The 24,657-nt window shown below is 40.8% G+C and overlaps 2 protein-coding genes and 1 pseudogene across 4 annotated transcripts in view; 1 reads left to right on the forward strand and 2 right to left on the reverse strand.

Annotated features, from left to right (window-relative positions):
• SPOCK2 (SPARC (osteonectin), cwcv and kazal like domains proteoglycan 2) overlaps window positions 1-10,347 on the reverse strand; it is a 32,304-nt gene extending 21,957 nt beyond the window's left edge. The window contains exons 1-2 of the mRNA XM_039872070.1: window positions 9,016-10,347; window positions 4,568-5,045 (exon numbers count right to left, since the gene is read on the reverse strand). Of these exons, the coding sequence (XP_039728004.1) occupies window positions 4,568-5,045; window positions 9,016-9,059 (522 nt within the window). The 5' untranslated portion in view covers window positions 9,060-10,347. The remainder of the gene's footprint in view (window positions 1-4,567; window positions 5,046-9,015) is intronic.
• A 141-nt stretch (window positions 10,348-10,488) lies between these two features.
• Window positions 10,489-24,657, reverse strand: part of ASCC1 (activating signal cointegrator 1 complex subunit 1) — an 81,696-nt gene continuing 67,527 nt past the window's right edge. For 2 of the 3 annotated variants that reach the window (XM_039872073.1, XM_039872071.1), the window contains exons 10-11: window positions 12,040-12,157; window positions 11,652-11,809 (exon numbers count right to left, since the gene is read on the reverse strand). In XM_039872073.1, coding sequence (XP_039728007.1) covers window positions 12,041-12,157 — 117 coding nt within the window. In that variant the 3' untranslated portion in view covers window positions 11,652-11,809; window position 12,040. Of the gene's footprint in view, window positions 10,890-11,651; window positions 11,810-12,039; window positions 12,158-24,657 lie in introns of those variants that run through there. The other variant, XM_039872072.1, reaches the window with a different exon arrangement.
• LOC120610167 (uncharacterized) lies at window positions 18,343-18,461 on the forward strand (annotated as a pseudogene).

Raw genomic sequence — 24,657 nt, forward strand, 5'->3', positions numbered from 1 at the left:
CCTGACCTTCTGGAGAATGGGAGGAGGTGTTGTTGGCTTTCTATCCTCTTCAGACTGGCTGGAAGACAAGAGGAGCATATGACATCCTCTCCAGGCAGAGTGCTCTTCTCATCCTCTTCCCAAGGCTTAGAGCCCCGCTGGGTGTTCAAGAGTCCCTCACCCTGCTGACACCACTCTGGAAGATGCCACCCTGCTCAGTGTGAGAGAGGATTCAAAACTAGGGTAGAGGAGAAGGATAAGGAAAGACTCACCCACCTACCCCAAACCCCAATTATGGACTCCATTCCGACCCAGTTTGGGGTTCTTCTCACACACTCATACTTATCTACAAATATCTGTGCGGTTCACCCCCACACTTGCATTGGTCTAGGTGAGTGGGGCAGGGAGGGGGAGAGGTGGTAATAAGGAAGCCCCTTTGTGGCTAAAAACTTGCTACTGGCCTACTTGGTGATCATAAAAACATGAGAATCCTGACTAGCCAGCAGGCAATATTTCCCTGGGCCAGAGCCCAATATCATGGTAAAGCCCTGGCATATGGGAGTTGCTCAGATCTGCAGCGAATGAATGAGTTGAACATTCATCAACATTCTCATGGAGACTGAGGCATGGTGTAGGCTCGCCCGAGAAATGATGATCCATCTGGTAGTTTTCTATGGGACTGAAGAGTATTGCCTGAAACTTGAAGTTCGGTTTTGCCTGAAACTGAAGCTCAGAGAGGTTATGTGACATACATACATGCCCAGCCAGTGGCAGAGCCAGAACCTGAACTCAAGCCTTCCGACTCCCAGGCCAGAGCTCTCCCAGCACCTGGCCCTCCTGCTTCTCCTGGGTGGAGAGCTGCCTTTGGAGTGTCACTGGGTCAGGGGGTGGGAAGCAGCCTGGAGGCAGGCTGATGTAGGCACTGAGGGCTTTGGCCCACCTTCCTCGGAGGTACTACTCCTGCCCAGGGCATCCTTGAGACTCGTAGGGCACAAGCCACGCTAGACTTTGTTCTTCAGAGTAGGCTCTTCTTTTCCATTTTCACTAAGGGTTAGGCCTAGAGTTTCCTGAAATGCAGAGTTGGATTAGATGAACTGGGTTCAAATCCCAGCTCTGCCACTTACTAGCTATTTGACCCTTGGGTAATAACTTCTCTATGCCTCCATGTCTTCAACCACAAAATAGGTGGACTACAAAGTAATGATAACTATCTCACAGGTTCTTGAGGGGCACAAGAGGCAATGCATATGAAATGCTTACTGCAGGGAATAGCAGATGTAAGCACTCACTGTAATCAGTGATTCAACACATATTAACTGTGTGCCTCCTGGGTGCCAAGCACAGTGCTAGACACTCATAAATATTATTACAATTTAATGGAAGTACAAAGTATAAAAGAGTCAGGAAGAAAAAGAACAGTCAGTGCTGCCTAGCCAGCCAGGCTCTTGGAGCCTACCAGAAGAATGCTGTGTAATGGGCCTGTCTCCTCTCAAATGTGCATCTAGATCTCTGAGACTCTGGATGCTTTGGTCCAAGGACCTACAGTAAAATCCTGCCTCGTTCTGCAAGGAGTGAATCCAGAGATGGTAGCACTGGGGAGCAGGGCTCTGAGAGCCCAGGCCTGCTCAGGAAAAGGACACAGCTAGATCACAACCTCCCCATCTCCTCTGACATGAAATTCCCTCCTCCTCAGCTGCAGGGCACTGAGCATTAGACGAGATCTGCCCAGGCACAGGATATGAGAGCCCTATGCCCACTGGAGGGGAAGATTACTTCACTGGTAAATCCTGCCTCCCCTATAATCCTAGTGCTCAGAGAAAGAATGCTAAGCTGAATTCCCCACTAACCAGCTCGGATCAATTTCACGTTGGAGCAACTGCCCAAGCTTTCCTCCTCTTCTTCGTTTTCCTCACCTCTTTGACATGATTCTCTCAATCTTCCCCCTCAATTCAGTCAACATCATTTAATGAGAAATGTCCCCCACTCATACTACCAATTCCTCAATCCTATCTCCTGAGAATATTCCACTCCTGCTTTGCCTTCCACCAAGGAGAACTGGGGACCCTGTACCATTTCATGATTGATTATAAACAAGGTTCTAGCTCGACCTGGCAACACCTTAGAGGTTCAACAGAAACACCTTTGAAGAATCAAGGAGCATATTTTCATGAAAGCTAGCCTGATGAAATGAATATAAAGCCTGATGTTAACGTGCACAACTAGAGGGCCTTCAGCCTTTAGAGTAGGAATTGGGGCCTCTATTAACAGGAGGGATGAGAAGAGTCTGCAGTGCTGGCAGAGCCCCTTTGTACAGTCCGTGCACTGCACAACTCCAGGGGTGCCATTCACATTGTGCCATCCCTAAAGTTATGCAATACAATGGCTCTGAGCTAGCAGCTTCCTGACTTTCTGCAGATGCTGCCAACAGATTCCCAGAGCCAGACCCTCTTGCCCAGCCTTCCTTGTCCTCTTTCTCTCTCTGATCCTGTCCTGCAGCCAGGGCTATCTTAAACGGGGTTTTAGAGGCCAACCAAAGTGATACATGCCCTAAAGCTTTCCATGGATCCTATGGGGGCAAGTCCTGCAGAATTTCAAATCTCGTGCCTTTCTCCTTATGAGCGTTTCAGGAAGGCAGAAGTGGTTGGCACCAATACAGGGAGACAGGTGGGCAGCCCTGTGCCAAGGGTCAAGCAGCCAATCATTTATCCTCACCCACAGAGTTGGCTATTGGAAGCAGGTGGAAGAAGGGAGGTGGGGAGGCATCTTTTATTTTTAAACCTTTACTGTTCTGATTAAGCATTTCTTTTCCCTCTGACCTTCATTGGTCCCATTTTGGAAGATAAAAACAGCCAGTAAGTCTGAGGGAGGCCTGGACCAGTGACACATGGATTCTGGATGGGCCAACCTGCTGTCACCCCCTTGCTGCTATGGCCAGCCTGCTTCCCAGGCAGTGGCAGGCGACTGCAGCTAATCTGTGCTGGGCCTGCAGGGGCAGCGGAAAAGGCTTGGCTGGAGCTCCACGCTGCCTTGGCTGGCCCCACTCTGGGGCCAAGGCCACTCACCAGAGGACCTGGCAGCACGCGACTCCTTCTGATGAATTACAGCCTACCAGCATGACTTTGGAGAGAAACAGTCGCTTCTCTCCTGATAACAAAAAATCCAAATCTCTGTGTCCTCCCAACATTTGGCTGAATATCATATGAAGCATGCATGTTTTAAACACATTTCTAAGGAACTTCTGGATGTACAGTTTACGATAAGATGAGAAAGGTCACGGTGTGGCCTGTGTTGTACTAGGTAGGTGCGATGAGAGAATATGGGGAATGAGGGGCAAGAACTGGGGTCCTAGAAGAGGCCTTCTGGGAACTGGCGTCTGAGAGCACTGGGTCGCCCGGACCAGCAGTTGTCTCCACTGACGCATCCGGGCCCATCTTCCACCTCACACACCCTCCCATCTCTGGGTCCCAGCCACGCCCTCTGCCCTCCCCTCCTCACTCTCACTTCCCTCTCTGGGAACACCACCTCCGGTTTCCCCTCTGATCTACAGGTGCCCGTAAACAAAGTGGTGCAGCGAGGCCGGCTCCTCCGCAGCCACCTTCCCAACCCCCACCCCACGAAGTTCCGCCCAAGGTTAAGCCAGGGTTCCGGCGGCCATCAGCGGAGGGCCCCCAGACCCTGCTGGGCTGTCCCGTCTGCTTTTCAAGCCCAGGGGGCTGTGGAGTCTTTCCGCCGTATTGGAACCTCTCCCTCAGCTCGAGGCTGGGCTCCTCTGTTAAAGGTTGTTCCAGGAAAACGAGCCTCCCTTCTTCGTGCTCACACCACTCTGCATGGGCACCCCAGACCTGCCCTGAGGCCACCCGGGGGTGGCCTCGGGTATTTTCACCGCCATCTCGCGCTCCTCCTCCCTCCATCACGGACACGCCTTTCACCATCTCTCCTTATGAGGATGGCTAGGACCCTCCCCATCCCCCAACTCAAAGCCCCAGCCAAGGGTCCGGTCCCCTCTGTGCCGGTTTCCCCCAAAGCCCAAGGTGGGAACAGAGGGCACTCGCACAAGACCACGCTATCTTCTCCACCAGCCCCACCCAGACCTGCCCCTTCTGCAGTGCCCCGTATGTGGAGCCTGCAGCATCCACCCCGCTGGGTGCACTCCTGGGGGAGGCTCACCAAAAAAGGGGGAGGCAGAAGCCCGGCCTTAGCCGGGCCCCCCCCACCTCCCGCCCTGCACCCCACCTGCATCCTGCACCCCTCTCCACGCCCAGCCTGCGGGAGAGACCCTGTAGCGAGTGCGCGTCCCCTAAGCGACTCCTTGCCTCGGCGGGTGTGAGACTTTGGGGGGGGTCTCAAGTCCACCAGCTTCCAGGCCAGCGGAACCCAAAGAGGGGGCGCCATGCTGAGAGGGCGACGACTAGCCGGAGCCTGCTGGGTGCGCGTTGTTTACTCGCAGCGCAGTTACTCGCAGGCTGGGTTACAGCAGCCTCTGGCTGCGATGTGCACCCGCCGCTCCCCGCGCGGGGGTCTCCACTCCAAAGCTCCCTCCCCAAACCCATGTCCCCGGCCCTCAGCCCTCGTGGCCCTGCAGACTCACATCTCGGAAGCGGTTCCAGTGCTTGATCTTGCCGCTGTACTGAGAGATGGACGACAGCCATTGCTCGTCCTCCATGAAATTGCCGGGGGTCTCGCTCTCTTTGAGCCCTTTGGCGTCGCCTTCAGCCAGGGCGGCCGCGGCGAGGAGCAGCAGCGGCAGTGCCAGCGGTCCGCAGCCTGGGGCATGCATCCTGGTCGGGGTTCGACCTGGGGGGTCTTGACTTCTGCAGTATTTTAATGTCCTTCCTCCCACGCCACAGTTGGCAAAGCAAACGCTGTCGTCTTCCTCAGCCCTTCTCCTTCGGTCTGACTCCGGTGACAGACGGATGGATAGTGGGTCGCGGCTGAAATGTGACCTGGTTAGGAGATGCACTTGTCTGAAAAAGCCCAGCGCGGGGAGAGGGAGAATCAGAGAGGCTGCGCCAGGAGGGGCCGTGTCTGTGACTGTACCATCAGCATCACGTTTGACATCATCATACCTGGTTAAAAAAAAAAAGAGGGGGTAGGTTTCAAAGGGAAGCGCTAGATCTGAGTGCCCAATGCCAGCCAGCCACAGCAGAGCCCAGCCCAGCCCAGCACTCAGGGAGTTGCAAACCAAGGAATCCAAACCCGGGGCGGCCCTGTTGTCTTTCCAAGGGTGAGGAGCAAGAACAGCGCAGGAGGCTCCCCAGGGAGGATGGGAGAGGATGGGAGTGGAGGAAGACACAAAATTCTCCGGTTACAAAGCCAGCCAGGCTCAGGTGTCTAAAAGGGGATTTAGCCTCAGACACTCTTCCTCTCCCCTTGCCTCCCACCCAGAGGGGCCTGCGCCACAGCCCTGACAGCTGGCTTCTTGCGAGTTATGGCTCTACAGTAATGAGTGGCTTCATGAAGACAAAAGCCATATAACACCTGGCTGCCTCAGAACTATTGCTCCCTAGCCTCATAAGCTCTTTTCAAGGGAAGCCCTGAGCACTGAATAGCTGGTATAATAGGCATATGTCCTCCTCCCTAAGCAGCTGTTTAAGGGCTGTCACCCCTTTTGTTACCTCTTCCTAGAGCAACCCTAAAAGGCAAATGTCTGACCATTCATCTGCCTTGAAGGTGCAAATTTGGAAAACGCACATTTGCTCATGGTTTTGACAAGTTGATTTTAATAAGCTACTGGGGAAGAGAGGGGCTGGTTTCGTTCGAGGTGTTTAGGTTTTTGTTAAAATTGTGACCCTTATCATTGCCTGTAGAAATGTGCTGACATATCAGCTGGGAATGCTGTGCACGGTTTCAGGATCAGAGCAGAAATAAGGTGAGGTTCACATTGCAAATAATTTGAAGAGGAAACAGAATTTGACAGGACAAAACACTGAACTTTTGGGACCCAAGCCCTAGATTGTGTTTTCATTAAAAAAAAAACAAAAAACAAAAACAAAAAAAAAACTTGGTTACCGCAATCTTAAAAAAACAAATCAAAGGCAATGAAAAACATGATCTTAATCAGTAGGAAAAACACAGGTTATAAGGTTCATAGTCACTCTGAGTCAGGCCTTGGAATTCTAACTGCATCAATGGCTTGGGCTGGAGTCCCCTTGGGGAAACAGAAAACAATAGCTTCCTTTCCGTGTTTTCTTTGTCCTTTGCAGTTGGACTTGGAGGTGGTGCTGCAATGAGGCCCTGGCCATTAACACCTTCATTTCACAGAAAATAAAGCAGCCTTGCTGGGAGGTATAGCAGCACTGTATAGAAGAGCGCAGTTTGTTGTCATATAGACTGGGGGTGGAATCGCGCTTAATAGCTAGGTTTTAGGCAAATTACCTAATCTATTTTCTATCTCTAAATCAATGATAATATCACCTACCTCAGAAGATTGCTGTGAAACTGATGCAAAATTAGATACTAATTGCCTGAGCATAGTTGGCATTTAAAAATGTTAGTTCTTCTTCCCTCAGGTTGGGAAGAGAAGGCTATGATGCCCCATAGTTCTGAAGATGTACTAAAAGCTGACATCTTTCCCAACATCTCAATTCTAGTCTTTTAGCAAAGCTAATTACAGGTCTCCAAGGCACTGAGGAGGTAGATTCTAGATAGAGCTCTCCCATTCCAGCACTACCTTATGAAGTCTCTGGTCTTCTACAATTACCAAAGTTGCCCCAAAAGTTTGGAAAGGCATTGGCAAGATGCCCATCAAAAAAGACAATAGCTGTTTCCAGACCTCTGAACATCAAAATATTTCCCACACTCCGGGGCAGCAACTCCAGTGGGACTTGCCTTTCAGCAGCATCGTAAAGCTGGGTCACACAGCCCTGTGCTGAAAGCAAATCGCCAACAGTCTAGGACTGTTAGTTAAACCAAGACTAAAGCTATTTAGGAAAGAGAATCCAAATTTCCAGATGACGGATAAAAGAGTTGTAGAAAACAGGCAATAATTATAGTTTATAACAAAGAAAAGGTTTTCCTAAATTTTGAGAGTACTAGCAGGCAACGCCTTTCAAACCAATGGGCCCAAACATTGCTGGGTTTATTTGTCAAATGGTGCAAATGTTTTATGCATTTTTCTGTTTGTATTTCATATTTAGCAATACACAATGGAGAAACCTTAGTTTCCAAATAAGAAACTTATATTTAACCACATCTTCAAAACCATTTAATCCCATTTCCAGATGATCTCACAAGTATAAATGACAAATGCACAAAAATACTCAAACCAGAATTGTTGAATAGCCAAACCTGGAGACCAGCGCACTGTCTATTAGTCAGGGACCAACTAATGAAATTACAATAGATACACACAGTGGGATATTGTGTAGACATTAAAAAATGATGTAGATCTGAACTAATGGCAGCTAATGTGATCCACTATGTATTGCTTGTTGAGAAAAGCTCATTACATAGGTCATATATAATATCATTCCTTGGAAGAAAGTACAGTGTAGCAGTTCTCAAACTTTCTGGTCTCAGGAGTCCTGTACACTCAAAAATTATTGAGGGCCCCTAAGAACTTTTGTTTATGTGAGATATAGATATAACTATAATTTACTGTACTTGAAAATAAAACTAAGGCTTCCTCTCAATTTTGCTGTGAACCTAAAACTGCTCTAAAAAAATCAAATCTTTTTTAAAAAACGAAGAATTTAAAAAAATTATTAAAAAAATAACAATGAACGTATCACATATTAACAAAATACATTTTGAGAAAAACGACTGCATTTCCCCCAAAAAAGATTTGTGAGAAAAGTAACACTGTTTTACATTTTTTCAAATCTCTTTAATGTCTGTCTCAAAAGAAGTCAGGTAGATTAGCTTCGGCATTATAGCAAGTGCCTTAGTTTGCCAGGGCTGCCATAACAAAACACCACAGAGTGGCTTACACAACAGAAATTTATTTTCTCACAGTTATGGAGGCTAGAAGTCGAAGATTAAGGTGTTGGTAGGTTTGGTTTCTCCTGAGACTTCTCTTCTTAGCTTGAAGATGGCCACCTTCTCACTGTGTCATACAGGTCTTTCCTCTCTGTCCATGCGTATGTCTGATATTTCTTTGTGTGTCCAAATTTCCTCTTCTTATAAGGACATCAGTCAGACTAGATTAGTGCCCACCCTAACAGCCTCAGCCTCATTTTAACTTCATTACCTCCTTAAAGGCTTTATATCCAAAATACAGCCACATTATGGGCACTGGGTGTGAGGGATTCAACATATAAATTCTCAGGGGACACAATCCAGCCCATAACAACAGGTAAAACTTTAAATAGCTAGTAAGAGCACAGTAGAATTACTGAGAGCCAATTGAGTTAATCTCTAAAACTACGTATACCCTAAACCTTCCAACTTACAATATCCTAGAAAATACAAAAATATACAAGCACATATGGCATTAACCATCAAGAATGATTATGTCACCATGTCATGTAGCCTGTGGGAAACTCCACTGTAGCCTCGAGAGAGAATGAGAATAAAAAAAGCAAATAACTAACACCTTACTAGTTGTATGAAAACAGTGTGGACCTCACACGTACCCTTAAAAGGTTCTAAGGGGCTCCCAGGGGTCCACAGATCACATTTTAAGAACCAATGGTACAAACTGTATCACTTCAGGCAAATCTCTTAATTTTATTAAGCCTCAGTTTGTAAAATGAGGATGATGATAATAGCAACTGAAGTGGGCTACTGTGAAGATTAAATGAGTTAATATACAAATAAATAACAAATCCTAGTGTTCAGCTAATTTTAGCTGTTATTTGTGAAAAATTACTTAACAATATGATGTGTTTAAATGCATGGAGAATAGTAACCTCTGAGTGATGAAATTTATTTTTTAAACAAATATTTAAATTGAAGTATAACATACACATTGAAAAAAAGTGTATAGATTGATTTTTCACAAAGTGAACTAATTTTATCTCTGTTTAAAAGAACACTTTATTAACAACAGAAAACACTATTATTAAAAACAACCATAATAGCAACCCCTTTTCTCACCTATAGCATCCTTGGGCTTGTATATCCATGCTCCCTGTAGGCATCAAGGTGGAATCCAAGAGGTGTTTTTTAACTCAGTGGCCTCTGGTGCCATCATGTTCCCTCAGGCTCCAGGGAAAGAGCACAGTGCAAGTGCAAAACTGAACAAAGCTTTCTGTCATTATGAAGCTGGATTCTCATCAATGTCCTAGGAAGTAAACTCTGAAATTCACTTAAAAGATAACTCTTGTAAGTAACGTGTTTCATGTCTCTATCATGGATATAAAGTCCATCTGTGCCGCCTCAAAAAAAAAATCAAAATTATTCTCCATGACAAAATTCCTAATATAACAACACAGATCTTGTGTAATAATTGTAGTGAGAGAGTCTTTTTCCCCTCTTCCAGGAATTGAGGGCAAAGTCAGTGCCTAAAAAAACGGCTGGAGTTATAGTAAGCACAATTTAACTCCATTTCAATGCAGAATGATTTGCAAAGTGGTAATATTAAGGTAGATCTGATTATAAACGTAGTAGCAAATCCTCCAACACTTACCCCATTATTCGCTGAGAGGGGACCCTGAATCGTAAAAAATTCTTATAGCTCCACCCAAAATTATTTGCTTTCTGCCATTCTTGCTCTTTCATAAAGGTTCTATATCAAAACTGTTATTCTCTCTTCTACAACAGCAGAAAATTGTATTTTCTTTAGAGTTATAGCATCTCAAAAATTTGTCTGTGGACTTCTAAATAGAAAATTTTAAAGATAAGTTAAATTTTTTTCACCAATTCTGCCAATACCTACCAATTTACAAAATTCTAGAAAACATAATATAAGCACACACTCCATTAACCATCAGAGAATGTCACTATGTCACAGAGACGTGAGAAAAATCCACTATACAGTCATGAGAGAATGAGAATGAAAAAGGCAAATTACCTATGAAAAATTACTTAACGATAATAATATGTCCTTAAATGCACAGTTACGTCTAAATTCTAAATAACTGACTTTCCAATTCTTTTTAAGAATTTAGTATTTGATATAGGAAGTTACAGTTTCCAAAGACAAAACTTTAAAAAAATTATTAAAAATATAAAGTCATAAATCTCTGACATCCAAAAGATGTCTTTATCTCCTGGCCAAGGCTGCCCAGTGGCAGTTGTCAGAAAGAATCCAGTAAGAGAGAAGTAGCACCAAGATGAGAGAAGGGCATTACCCCCCCAGTCGACTTCCCCATTCAATACAGTCTCTGGGAGCATTCATTCCCATGTGTCATCTAACAGAGGTAAGTGAGGTAAAATCTCAAATTAAAAATGAATATTACTAGTAGAAAGTTTTCTGGAAAAAAAACAAACCTGCAGGCACCAGTATATAAATTCTGGATTAATGATACAGCTATGTCAGTGAATATGTGATGGCAACAATGTATCCCAAACATACACTAAGGGTGTCAAACTATAAAATTATATGATCATATTAAAAGAAAAACACGGTTCCTTTGAAAATTCATTTATTCACAAATGCTCTGTGCAGTCACAATGATAAACAAATCTGAGTGTTACATACAGCTCTCACTATGTAGTGACCTTAACACAAGCGTTGAGAATCAAACTTCTTAAACAGAACGTAAGAATCAAGATAAGAACAAGGAATGAAGGAGAGAGAAAGAAAGAGAGGATGTGGGGGAAGAAAGGATGTGAGGAGGGGGAGAAGAAAGGTGACAGTGAGGCTGGAGCTCCTTGGAAGCAGAGCAGCGGCAGGACTGATGGGTGGGGAAAAGCTGTACCAGAAGCTCTTTTCCTCCGTTGGTCTGTGGCAAGGAAGGAGTACCGTCTGCAGCTGACATTTTCCCAGGGAACTATGCACGTATCACCATTGTTTCTATGCTGCTGCCCTGAGAAGTAAACATAAAAGGGCTACAATACTCCAACTACATCAGTGGCACGGGAAGGGAGGGTTAGGATAGGCTGAAGGAACAAGAATCTAACAAACCTAAAAAGTTACCAACTTCAGAAGAAAAAGGACAGAGCAAAATAAAAGGTAAAAGTTTTAACAGTTATTTTTCTGAAGATAAAATCCTGAGTAGTAAAAGAATTGAAAGCAGGGTCTCAAAAAGATATCTGTACATTCACGTTCCATAGAGCACTTCACAACAGCCAAGAGGTCAAGGAACCCAAGTATCCATTGATGGATGAATGAATAAACAAAATGTGGTATATACATAGAATGGAATATTATCCAGCTGTAAAAAAGAAAGGAAATCCTGTCACATGCTACAACATGGATGAATCTTGAAGACTATGTTAAATAAGCCAGTCACAAAATGGAAAATACTATTATGATTCCACTTATATGAAGTTTCTGTAGTAGTCAAATTCATAGAAACAGAAAGTAGAAGGGTGGTTACCAGGGGCTGTAGGAGAGGGAAATGAGTTTCAAATTTACAAAATGAGAAAGTTCTGGAGATGTTTTACAACAATGTGAATATACTTAACACTACTGAACTGTACATTTAAAAATGGTTATGATGGTAAACTTTATGTATTTTTCACCACAGTAAAAAAAATAAATTCTGGGTCGTGATTAAAATTTAGGGTATAAGGGGAAGGGGAAAAAAAAATGAAACCTTCTAAAAATTGCACACATTTGATCTAGGTGGAGAGATTAATAAAACCATATGTCTTTAATTCTCTTTTAAAGTACCAATACAAAAGACTTTAATGACTGAAGCAAAATCAGTAGGTTTATAAGAATAATGCAAATGGGCTTCAGAGGTCCTTTTCCAGAGAAGAGCTTAGGAGAGAAAGGTAGACTCTGCAAAAGATGAACAAACTGAGGGTTACAGGCACAGTTCTCTTTGTGCTCACAACCATCCTGGCTAACAGTCTAATGACTGAGGACAACCAATAGAGATCAAGTGTCCATGCGGAACCATCCAGGATAGTCACCATCCAAATTTTCACATCCCTCCTTGGCAATTAAAATGAAGATACTATACTTTCCCTCAGCGCCTTGTCAGGATGTTCAATTTCTATTGCTTTTACCTCAGGAGAAGTCAATTTGTCCACAGGAGGCATAATTTCCAAAGCTGTCTACTGAGAATCTCTGAGAGATGTGTATTGAATTGAGCTTTAGAGTACCAAAATAAAAGTTCTCAAATAGCTGAAAAGGAAAAAGAAAAACACAGAATGAATATCAAAAAAAAAAAAATTACAAATGAAAATATTAAACATCAGGTTCTCTTATAAAAACACCTCAACAATCTAAACAAACCTGTTTTTTCTTTTTAGCATTTATTCTGAAAAATGATCCTAGAGAGGTAGGATAGGAGAGTGAGAAAAGAATAGCAGCTCTTCTCTCTGGTTAATTTTAAAGCCTCCTCTGAGAAAATGCACTAGAGAAAGAGATCTGAAAAGTCAATTCCAAAATTTATCTATTGAGCTGATATGACCAAGAACCTGTAACAAACATCCTGGGCCTAACTCACAGGGCCAAACAAAGCTGCTTCTACAACTTTCAGTTACTATGCAGAATCTTAGTTTTGTTACAGCCCAGATAAACTTTGATATAATACATTCTTCTACCTAGTCAACAACATTTATTAGAAGCACTGACTAAAATAGAAGGTTCCTGACCCACAAATGATTCTGACAACCAGTGTTTTATACACACAAAACAGCCAGAGCAACACTTCTATTGGATATAACACGTACAAATGATAATATTTATCGAAAACCTTTCATTAGACTTGGATTCAAGCCAGCATCTTAAAGTAAATGCTCTTTACACAATTCTTCACTTTAAAAGCTTTCAAGTATGTCAGAGGGAGGGATAAGCCAAACTCTGAGAGAGACCTGCTCTTGTGATTAGCACATTTATAACAGAGACTTTAAAATGACATTAGAATTCATCCCAGTAAAAAGAGTTGCTCTTTCTTAAACTGTCAGTAAGATCTCAAGAAAGCCTTTCGATATTCATACCAACAATGTCTGAGTAGAACCTACCGGTAGGACCTTTGCCCATTAGCAAGTGGCTGTCTCTTCTCTTATTTTTATACTACCTCACAGCCATGAACTTCAGCCACTGTCACCTTTCCTCTTCCTGCAATTAATGGCCTAGCAAAATGCTTGGGGTTCATTAAAGGCTAACTTTATAAAAGCCCAGTAAATATTGATTCTTCAACATGACATCAACTTGACCCCAAAGATCTATTTAGAGGTTGTGTGCTGCATTGTCTTGTCTTTCAGAAAGGTGATCAGCTCTCGTCTGCATTGATTTAAACAATTAACTGCTCTTCCTGACTTTGGTAGCCTGTTCAAACCATATCCACCCTTTTGTGTAAAGAAATACTGCCCCAAAAGGTTATCTGCTAATCCCTTTCCTTAATGTTAATTTGAAGTGAAAGCCATGTCAATAAGACTGGCAGATTTACAACTTTGCAAACTGAAGCCTTCTTGGTACAAAGAAGACATAACCAAAGAAACAATAGATGAGATAAAAACAAACTAAACGGCAACTGTACTTTCGACAAATTACTTTCTAAAGATTATCAGTCTATAGGTCTTTTACCCTCTCTTTTGTTTGTTCCCTGTGTTTCCAAGTGACAGAGATACCACAGCTAGAGCTGGAAAGTGACCTACCTACCTCTGACTTTACTTGGCAAGTACAATGTAAGACTTAGCAAAGAGGAGGAGGACGGGCAGCGTGAAGACAGAAATGGACATGGTGGGCCAGGCCAAGTAGACTAGGTTAAGATGTTTGAAGGGTTCCTAAAAGCAGTGAGAAAGACTAAGGCTAGAGAGAGAAAGAGGGTAAATCAGATTAAGGGGTATGCGGATCAGGTTCAGAAGTCAGACTTCGTTCTAGATAGCCGGGGACCAGTAAAAGCTTCTGGGAAGGTTGGAGATCCAAGATGAAAACACGTTTTAGGGAAATTAATCTAGGTATGGCGCTGACTGGAGAAAGGAACAAGAGAAAGAAAGAAAAGGAAACTAAAACAGCAGTTTAGTCATGCGCTAGTGACTCTTGACTAAAGTAGTAATGGGCCTGGAAAGATTGGAGCAGATGTGAAATACCATGAATGAAACATAAAAGATTCAGTGGCTTTCTGAATGAGGGGAAGGAGATAAGAAAAGGAGATGAGAAGAATCATGGATGACTGGGTAAATGGCATATATGAAGGTACCATTAATAGCAACGGAACATTTCTGAGAAGGAGCTATTGTTACCAGCCCAGGGGTCCTTGTCTCTCAGAAATCAAGAGGATGGGTGAAACAGTTTTGCAAAGAGAAAAGTTTACTAAAGCAAAAGCTTAATGTACCAAGGGAGCACATCTGAAAGAGAATGAATGTGACTTCCAAAGGTTTACAGGTATAGCATATTTACAGGCACTCTGAGGGTAGGGGTCATCCCTCATCTTCCTTCCCTCCCTCCGCAACAATGTAGTGGTGGTTCTTTTTTAGCATATGCGTAGTATGACTACATACTACTTCATGTGTTGCATGTTTCATTAACATCTTAAATCTCCACCCTGGGCATGATTTAAATCAGAGAAAGGTCACCTTAAGGACACTCTTGGGTTTTACTGCGCATGGGTGGTGATACTGAACATCCCTTGTTGCTGGTATGCCTCCCCCAGGCTCCTTGATGCCATTGGTGGTACCTTAGGGTTAATATTCTTGTGAAATTTAATCAGGCTTCAGCTGACCTTTCTGACTAACTTAATAGCAGGAAGTTGCACTCCTGCCTATTTTATGGAAAAACAAAAACGAAATTCAGGTACGTTTACACACTCATGGCTGAATCTTTAGTTTGTATGTGTCCCAAGCCCTTCTCCAACCTAGGGTTTTCCTGGTATGCTCTGAGAATAAATATTAAACACATGAAATCTGTCTTATCATAAAAGCTTTATTACTATCCATTTTAAAACTGAGTAGTAGTTCTTTATATATTAGGGAAATGAACCCTTTGTCTGTTATAAACGGCAAATATATTTTCCCCCAGTATGTCATTTGTTTTTTGACTTTGCTTTTTACCACATCAACTTAAAATTTTATGAACTCAAATGTATCATAACAGGAGATTTTTAATTCAAAGTTACCTATTGCCAATATTGTTACAGGTTAAGAGATCAAGGTAAATAATACATATGTAAGTACCGACAACAACACTAATAATGATCGTAACAGTCAACATTTATTGAGCAAGCATGTGTGCCAGGCATTATGCTGTGGGATCTATGTGATTATCTCACTGCATCCTCACAATCCCAAGAAGCAGATACTATTATTAATCCCCAGTTTATAGTTGAATCTGAGGTTTAAAAGGTTTAAGTAACTTGCCCAAGGATACACAAGTAAAAGGGTGAAAAATTGAGATTCATAAAGCTGAAAAAGAAAGAAAATTGAGATTCAAACCCAAGCAGCCTAACTAGAGTCTGAGATCTTTAACCCCTGCACTCTCCGGCCCCTTCCTATATACGTGGCGCCTCTTAAACATGGCCCTATTTAAGCCACAGAGAGTAAGCTTGACCCACACAACTCCCAAAGACTGAAATAAACATATTTCTTTCACTTGTTATTCTTACTTTCACTGCCACCTGGACCTGGTTTAACAATGGAATGGCTCTAGTTCAGCTGGAGGAATTTTAATTGAATTCTCGATGAAAATAAGCACAAATCAACTAAATGACTCCATTTAATTAGGGAGCTGAATGGGGAAGGAGGAAAAACCTTAAACTACAAATTTAAAATAAGAAAAAAGAAACTTGGTTGCTCTTTCTAGCCTAAAGTAGCTCATGAGGAGCAAAGTGATCTATTGTTTAGAAAATAAAAGCCCTAACAGGAACAATTTAAATTAAAAAAGAATCACGTAAATCATGTTGATTCTTTTCTCAGTTGTTTTATAACAATTTCCTTGGGAATTTTGAAACTTAGACCATTTTCTTCCTGAAAATATTTCTCTCTGACACACACACATAGAGCTCTGTTGTGTTGGAAGCCAGCATTTTAAAAAGCCCTGCTGTAAAGGAACATAACAATGAACAGCTACACGAAACTACAAAATATTTCATAAGAAAACAAAAATAGAATTTAAGACTGTCAATATTTGTGATATGACTTGTAAATAATGTTAAAAAGTAAACAACAGGCCCAAAATGGAGTCATTTGCCCCCATGACAACAAACCAAGACTTAACTGCAGTTTTGACCTGTCCCAGGAATGTGACCACAGAGCAGTGAATCTGAAACTTTCTGATTAGCACTAGTGAGGTAATCTGCAAGATAAGACTCCCACTGTTCCCTTCTCCCCCAAAAATTATGTCCTGGCCTCAGACAATTCTTTCTTTTCTTTTGCTAATAACTTCCTTGCCCCACTCTCCTCCTGCCTATAAAAACATTTCATGTTGTACAGCTTCTCCCAGCCCCTACTTGCCAGAGGCGATGCTTCCCGAAGCATAAATGGCTCACAAAAGTCAATTAGATCTTAAATTTACTTGACTGATTTTTCACCTTTTAACAGTAGTAGTAAGTACTGATTTAGACAATTTAAGAAGAAAATTTTAAATCTAAGGAAGTATGACATTTGAAAACCATTATGCACAGCTATCCTTTATTGAATACTCACAGCATCTTTAGAAAATTAAACAAATTTTTCCTATAACCAAGTAAAGAGAGAAATATGGATCATCAAAATAAGAGGTTTTTGGTCAAAACCAAGGCTTCCCTGAAAGAAAACTGCAAGATAAAATCCAACCATCCTGCTGTCTGTCTCCTGCTCACATAATCTCTGAAGCCTACCATTTTTGGTTTGTACATTTTTGTTTCCTAGGGAGAACACAGAGGGAATTATTGATTTCTAGTAATGTAGTGGTATACACTGAAGGAAAACAAACAGCTAGATTTAAAGGCTAACTGTGGTCATTTTTCCTTGTATCCATTTCAGAGCTTCTACTCCTTCCTCACAGGCTCTGTGACAACCATCGAAGACCAGAAATAACTCCACATGTGACTAGGCTGCAAAAATGAGACTGAAAATCTCAGAAAGAGGTGGGGAGGAGGGAGAAGAAACTTCTCATATCTGTAACCTCAAACCACAAAGCTGAATGAATGGCCAATCTTCAACAGCATAATGTTGGAGATCTCTGCCTGCTTGGCCTCCCAAATGAGGCTTGTTCTCTTTCTTCAATCTTAGACAAAATAGTGGTTGCTCTCTTCAAAGATCTTTCGTTTAAGGAAATCTACTTCTTGTGCTAGGCAGCCTCAGTGAACTATTTGCTGTCCAACATGACTTCAATAAGGAGAAATGCAGTTTTAAGTCCAAAATGAAAATTCAAAATCCATAAGTCTCATGAAATTTATAGCCATTCCTGGTATAACTCAGTTAAACTAACCCTTAGAACATAAATCTGGTTTAAGTGAAAATAAGTAACAAAGTAGAATAAACATGAATAGCAAATGCATGCTACTTTAAAGTTTTCCCAGTGTTTTTCTTCCATAATCTGTTTTATCAGCTTCTACTTCTCAATTACCCCCTGATTACAGTTAAAAGTAACAGTAATAACACTATTTTGTACTTAATAATAATGCTCACCCACCTACTGCCCTACCAGGGATGGTATGAGAATGAATGGAAGATAGTCTGACAAGCAGTTTGAGCTCTTTGAGAAGACACTCCCAGAAAGAACTCTTGCTGTGGTTAAATAACACCTTTCATCTAAGGATCTAAAAGTATCTCAGAAAGCCCAGCTCATTAACCCTTCAAAAAATTACTGTGATGTAAACCAGAGCTAAGCATTATTATCCTCATTTAAAAGATAAAAAACAGAGACAGGCTAGGACCACTAACACTGTGATATAAATTTAAAAGTTCTTGGAACGGGGCCCAGAACACAGTCCAGAAGAAGGCTATGTCCACAAGGCCTCATGATTTGAATAATAAATCTTCACCAAAGAATGTCAAGTAGGAATGAAGTTCCATTCCTTGTCTATATATATATATGCAATCGAACAGTGAAGAAAGTGTGCACTTGGTTTTACGGACAAGAGTGAGAAACAAATGATTTGAAAAAATATAATCACATCCCTTGAAAGATCCTACTTGAAAAACAACAAAACAAATAATGGTATATTCCAGAAACAGTCTTCATGAAATTGGCCTCTAGGTACAGGATTAGTAAGACTTTAGGTCTTATTAAACAGAAAGACTAAACTAAACTAGACTAAAAATATAACAGAGTTGAAAAACATCACAACTCTTCATATGTCATGTTACTAATCTCACTTAGAATTAGGATCACTAATAAGGGCTTTTTCCCCCACAAATAAGTTTTGTTTCAAAGTTTTATTTTTCTACGGCCATGCCATCCTGAACAAGCCCCATCTCGTCTGATCTCAGAAACTAAGCAAGGTCAGGCCTGGTTAGTACTTGGATGGGAGACCACCTAGGAAGATCAGGTGCTGTAAGCATAAAAATAAAAAATAAGGGATTGTAAGCTGACAAAAAGTTTTATTTGTTAAAATTCCCCAAACCTGAAAAAAGGATTCTGAATTTTTGCAAGGTACCGTGTAATTCAAATTTTCAAGCCTTTCCATACCTTGCATTTTTCTTCTGCCTATGTGTAACTTCTGAAGAGAGAAAACATGGGAGATATGAAGAAACAAGAGGAAAAATGGAGATCCAATACATCCAAGGGTTAAAAACAACAACAACAACAAAACCCTTCCATCTACATCCAAAATATTCACCTAGGCTGCACTCTTATAAATTCTTCCTAAATATCATCACAAAAGAATACAATTGACCTTATTCACATTAAGCCAAGCCATGCTCCTCTACACACACACAACTTTACCTGGAAACCAAAGACAGAAACTTCTTTTCTATTCAAGTGAGAGGTCAAACTGCTTCTTAGGGCAAACCAGACTTTAATGCTTTCCTATCATGACCACATAGCCACTCTTTCTTCCAATTTCTCCATCTCTGAACAGGACAATGCTTTAAAAGGATGTTCTGCAGTTACAGTAAGATAAATTATAAGATGGAATTTTGAGTTCTGATTATTATCGTCACTCACCAACTATAACTATCAATGCATCATTACAGGAACCAAAAAGCAGAATTTCCTTAAAAGAAAAAAGAAAAGACTTAATAGGAACTCTAACAGCTTATAGTCTCTGCAGTCATGATCTGGTTTCATAGGGCTATAATGTTCTTAAAGACTGGAATAGGAACGTCTACTTCAGAATAAAAGACAATGTGCTTGGCAGGTACTTACTATCCTAGAGTCATCTCCAAATATAGCCCTAACTCTGCCCAAGATGACATTTTGAATCTGAAACCTCAAACTGCAGTGATCGGTGGTTACAGAGCCAATAATAATAGCTAATAATAGCCAATAAGAAAAAAAGAGAATACACTGTACTTCCAGAAAGCCTGGGACACCTCAGATCTAAGAAGCAAGGTTAAGGGCTGTCTGCGGTACTAGTTCCTAACATCGTCAGTTGCCTCCATAAGGAAAACAGCAAGAAGGCTGTAAATCAGTGGAATACCTGTGACTTTTCAACCCATTGGCATGTCACTCTTACTTTGCACATCTCTATTCAAAGAGTACCAAAAAGCTTGCATGCCACTAAAGCACAGGTCCCAACTCCACTTACTGAAATTAATGGCACATGAACGTTATCAGGCTCCTTGGGCAGAATGGGACACGAACACAAACTTCCCTCATTCATTCTGCTCTCCCAAACCACCTGCCTGTCTTGGCTACAGTGAGCATGAGGAATGTTAACGGCCTAAATGAAGGAGGCGCCAGGCAGAAGTCAGACAAACAGAGCCAGGGAATGAAGGCTTTAAAAATTCCTTCAAATAATCACTCAGAGTTGCACTTTTGGATGTTTGGCCTGAGCCTCACTGCTGATGTAAGGATTATCAAGTTTAAGACTCTGCTGGTAAGGCCAAATGACCTATTAGAGAGTGAATTAAAACTGCTATTCACAAATAGGATGCCAGGCAGTTCTGCTGAGCACCTTAATACTCAAAATGCCAAGGGACTTCCCCTCCCTGCAGAGCCTTTCAATGTTAAAAAGTAGCAAGAAAAAATGTGGGATGAAGGTAGAAAGGAGGAGAGAAGAGGCTGTGCTGACACAGCCAAAGGACCTAGACCTAATTTCGGAACACACCAGGACGCTCTGCCCATTTCCACAGCAGCATGTAAAATTAGCATCAGAAACAGGCCACTGGAAATTCAGTTTGGCGCAAAATTTCTTCCAGGAAAAGTTTTGCCTCAAGGTAGAGATATTACTGCTTTACCAGGACAAAACTTCCCCTGGTGGCTGCTGGGCAGCTGAGACTCTTCAATACCCTAAGCTTGTGACCACCAGTCCTAAAGGTCAGTGCCCTTTTGGAACTAATCCAGGTAGTGTTTCTGCAGATCAATCCTTTTCCTTAGAAGAATGCCTCTTAATGTTTATTCAAATATGTTGCCACTTTTATTTTTGGTTTGGTCATCTTCCCTCAGGTATTTTTCATAATTGTTCCTCAAACAACTACGACAGAAGATAAGTGTTTGATCTTTGTATTATATATTAGAAAGGAAGTCAGCAGAAAGAAATCCCCGACAGGGAGCACTGGGGACAGCAGCAGAGATGATTTCTTCTTGGCCTAGGGGGATCTAGGCAAGCGGCTTTAGGAGGCCAGGCATAAAGGGGCTGGCTGACTATTGTGCCAAGCAACAAATTCAGAAAAAGAACAAAGTGAGAGAGGAGAAAACAAGGTCATCAGGCTCAGCCCATCCCTATTCCAACTTCAACAGGAGAACAGAATCCAAACATTAAAGAGCAAATCAGATTCCCCTCAGCAATGTCAAGCAACTGTAATAGCATATACACATATAAATAACAGTCGTCGAAATAATAGCTGAGTTTGTTTGTAATGGTTCCTTGGAAGATGGGAGAGGCTGATACATGTTATCTTGAATTTTCAACTAAGTCATCTTAGTAAAGCAAGAAATGAAATACTTCATCCTCCATCGGGACCATTGGAAACCTGCCTTCAGTAGCACCACTGGAGCATTATATATTATAACACACACTTACTTGTTTATAATTCAGTTCAGATGGCCTCCTTCTCCTCTGCAAAGGCATGGGCTAAAGTCAAATAAGCAAAAGGCCTTGGCAGAGGAACAGGGTTATCATCTCTGCACACACCTCAAGTGCTGTGAGACCTCTACAATTTAAGAAGCTAGTATAAATGTTTTAACCAACAACTGAGAAAGTAAACTGAATTGGAGTTCTCGTTGACATATCTTATTTTTTCACTTTTCAATTTGTAATAATGCTGACACCTGAGCATTAATACTAAAATTGTTTCATCACTGGGATATGGGAAAGCGGACATCATTTCTTAAGAAGTCATCACAGTTTTGTGGCATAGTGGGCTTCACTCTTGTTTCTTTTATTTCTTTAGATTGGGTGACATGGTGCCGAGATTATCGGCACCATGTCACCCAATCTAACATGGTTTTATTGAGTCTGGTCTTTAAACAGTCTGCTTCAGAGACAACAGTACCCTGTCACCATCTTTGGGTACAGATTTATATTCTGCTACTGGTTTGTTTACACTATAGCTAAAAACACACAATGGAGTATATACATACAACAGAATATTATTCAGCCTTTAAAAGGAACAAAATCCTGATTCTTGCTACAACATGAACTCTGAAAACATGTAACTGAAATAACTGAGAAACAAAAGGACAAATATTGTATGATTCCACTTATATGTGGTACCTAGAGTAGTCGAATTCATAAAGACGGAAAGTAGAATGGTGGTTGCCAAAGGCTGAGCAGAGGGGAGAATAAAGAGTTATTGTTAAATGGGTACAGAGTTTCAATTTGTGATAATAAAAAAGTTTCTGAAGATGGCTAGTGGTGACGGTTGCATGACAATGTGATCAATGTACTTAATGTCAATGAAATCTACGTTTAAAAATGATTAAAATGGTAAATCTTACATATATTTTATCAGAACTAAAAAAACCCACGACCGACCCAAAGTGAACCATAACCCTACTCACTTTGTGAATTACACTTAAATTGATATGACTGCACCCCTGAAAGTGAATACCTAAAAGAGATAAATATTTCCCACAGTAAGAACAGACACCCTGTTCAAAGGAGTTCATAAGAATGGGATCAGAGGGACCAAAGACAATTGAATATTTATTCCCTCTCTCCCAAATACACCAAGTATCTAGCTTGGTGTTTTATATTTAGTAGGTAGTCAATAAAATATTTATTTTTCATAGTGATAAAAACCAGAAATAATTCTTTTATATATGTCAATACTTTATTTTAGTATAAAGAAAGGAAGCTGAAAAATATATCATTATTTAAAATCTTGGTTCCCCTCCTCCTGAGAACCAGAAATAATTTTAAGTAATTTTAATTTCTTAATTTTTTTCTACTCTCATTGCCTTTGCCAAACCATGGCCTATTTCTTGTCATTGTGTAGGTTAGACCCTTCCAACCCATCCTTAACCTGCCTAAGCCAAAAAACACAAGGAAGTATTCCAGGACCACAGCAAAGATGAAAAACCAATAAACATAAATTCAAAAGATAAGAAAGGGAGAAAAAAAATATATTGTATGAACAAACAGCAAGAGAACAGGAAAGGTGCATCTTTTAGAACAGATGTTGGCTTTGTCAAAAATCAGCCAACTGCTCATTTTCTAGTTTCATTTTTTTTCCCCCAGTTTCATTTTAATGATGGTTCCACCTCACTGCAGTTATAGCTTTGGTGGCCCTCATTAGTGTGTTAACACTTCACTTTCCAGGCAAAGTGAAACATAAATTCTGAGAAAAAGTTTTGGTAAAACAGTATTTGAATTTGAATCTTCCTTCCACCCCCACTCCAATCCAACAGTCTAAAATAAAAACGTGCAAAACCAAACTAAAGCATTTCAAACTGAACTTTTCCTTATGTATCTGATGTAGTTAAGAAATTGCCCAATCACCTGTCAGAAGTCTTTCAGACCTTTTAACATATAGTATGGTGTTTCTATTACTAGCAAAATATGAAAAGCCCCTAATAATGTCCTAATAATAATTTTCATGAGTTTTTTAATTATCGAGAATAGAGGCAGAGCCATATTTTATCACAAACATAGCAAAATAACACCAGCCGTATTTTGGCAAGATGTTTTCTTACCACAGTTTCCTTCTTAAACCCCATATTTTTTTCTGATATTCATGCTAATTACAAAATTAGCACAATACACTTACAAGTTCAGAAATAATTTTTCATTCAATAATTTTTATTAATACATTCTATAATAAGGCATAAATGAAACTCCAAAAGAAATCATTGTTCATGTTTCAAGTTAATTAGTGTACACAGAGAAGCACAAAATTAGTTTTGGAGGTATTTTAAAATGAAAGAAAGTTAAACATAAATTCAAGCTCATTATTATCCATATCAGCTGAGATTGCTATGTAGAGTAATAAAATTATAATCAAATTTAATTGAAAAATCAACTTCATTTATTAATGCAAGATTATGAATATGAGGTATAAGAATAGTGAATTTGGAGCTTTCTTTTTCTTGACTTTAGTAAACTCATTTTTTTAAAAAACTTGCTAAAAAATATTTAAGTAAATAGAAATTCAATAAGATTGACTGTGGTTAAATATTTATGACATCAATAGTATATTTTAAGAATCTATTAAATATGAGCATCATATTTAATCATAAAGCAGGAAATTGTATTGGTGAAATAAAAGAAAATTAAACTAAACTCTAACCTTTAAGGCAGAGTCAGGACACTTTTCCATAAAGGGCCAGGTAGCCATATGATCTCTTGTCACAACTGCTTAACTCTGGCACTACAGCGCAAAAGCTGTCAGTGTACAAACAAAGATAGCTGTGTTTCAATAAAATGTTACTTATGGACCCTGATATTTGAATTTCATATAATTTTTACATGTCATGAAATATTACTCATCTTTTAATTTTTTTTTCAACCTTTAAAAAATATAAAAACCATTCACAGTTTGAAGGCCCTACACAAAACAAGCAGCAGGTCATATTTGGCCCCCAGACGGTATTTTGATGGTCCCTGGTCTTAGAACTTACAATCTCAAGTAGTGGGCAAAAAATATCCCCTTTGGCAAACAGAAAATCTCTCTTCTCCTCTTCCAAAATCTGACTTCTGTGGACAACAGTTTTAATCAGCCGGAAGGGCTTTCTCAGTGCTTGCCCATGTAAGACACATTAATAAGCACTGAGGTCTCTGCAAAATCAATGTAAGGAGAGGAAAAGAGCTGAGAGGTAGAAGAGTATCACTGACTGAGATGGTCCTTATTAGCATTATGGAGAGGTCATATCTGTCTTAGACATTGAAGAATGAGTAGCATTTAGACAAAACAAGAGTGGAGTAAAAGAAAAACACAGATAAGGACAAAACCTTTGAGAGTAGCCATATAAGGCAGTGAATTTTCAAAAAGTAGATACAGAGGCAGAAAAAAATCCAGGAGAGCCAACTGCTGCCACTGAAGTTAAGAGAAGATAACACATGAAAAGGGCTTAATACTCTCAATGTGAATACTGGGAAAAAGTAAAAGTAGGCCAATGCACTGAACCAATAGGAACTTACCAGTGTTTTT

This window comes from Pteropus medius, unplaced genomic scaffold, assembly GCF_902729225.1.
Source record: "Pteropus medius unplaced genomic scaffold, Ma_sr-lr_union100, whole genome shotgun sequence".
Classification (NCBI taxonomy): Eukaryota; Metazoa; Chordata; class Mammalia; order Chiroptera; family Pteropodidae; genus Pteropus; species Pteropus medius.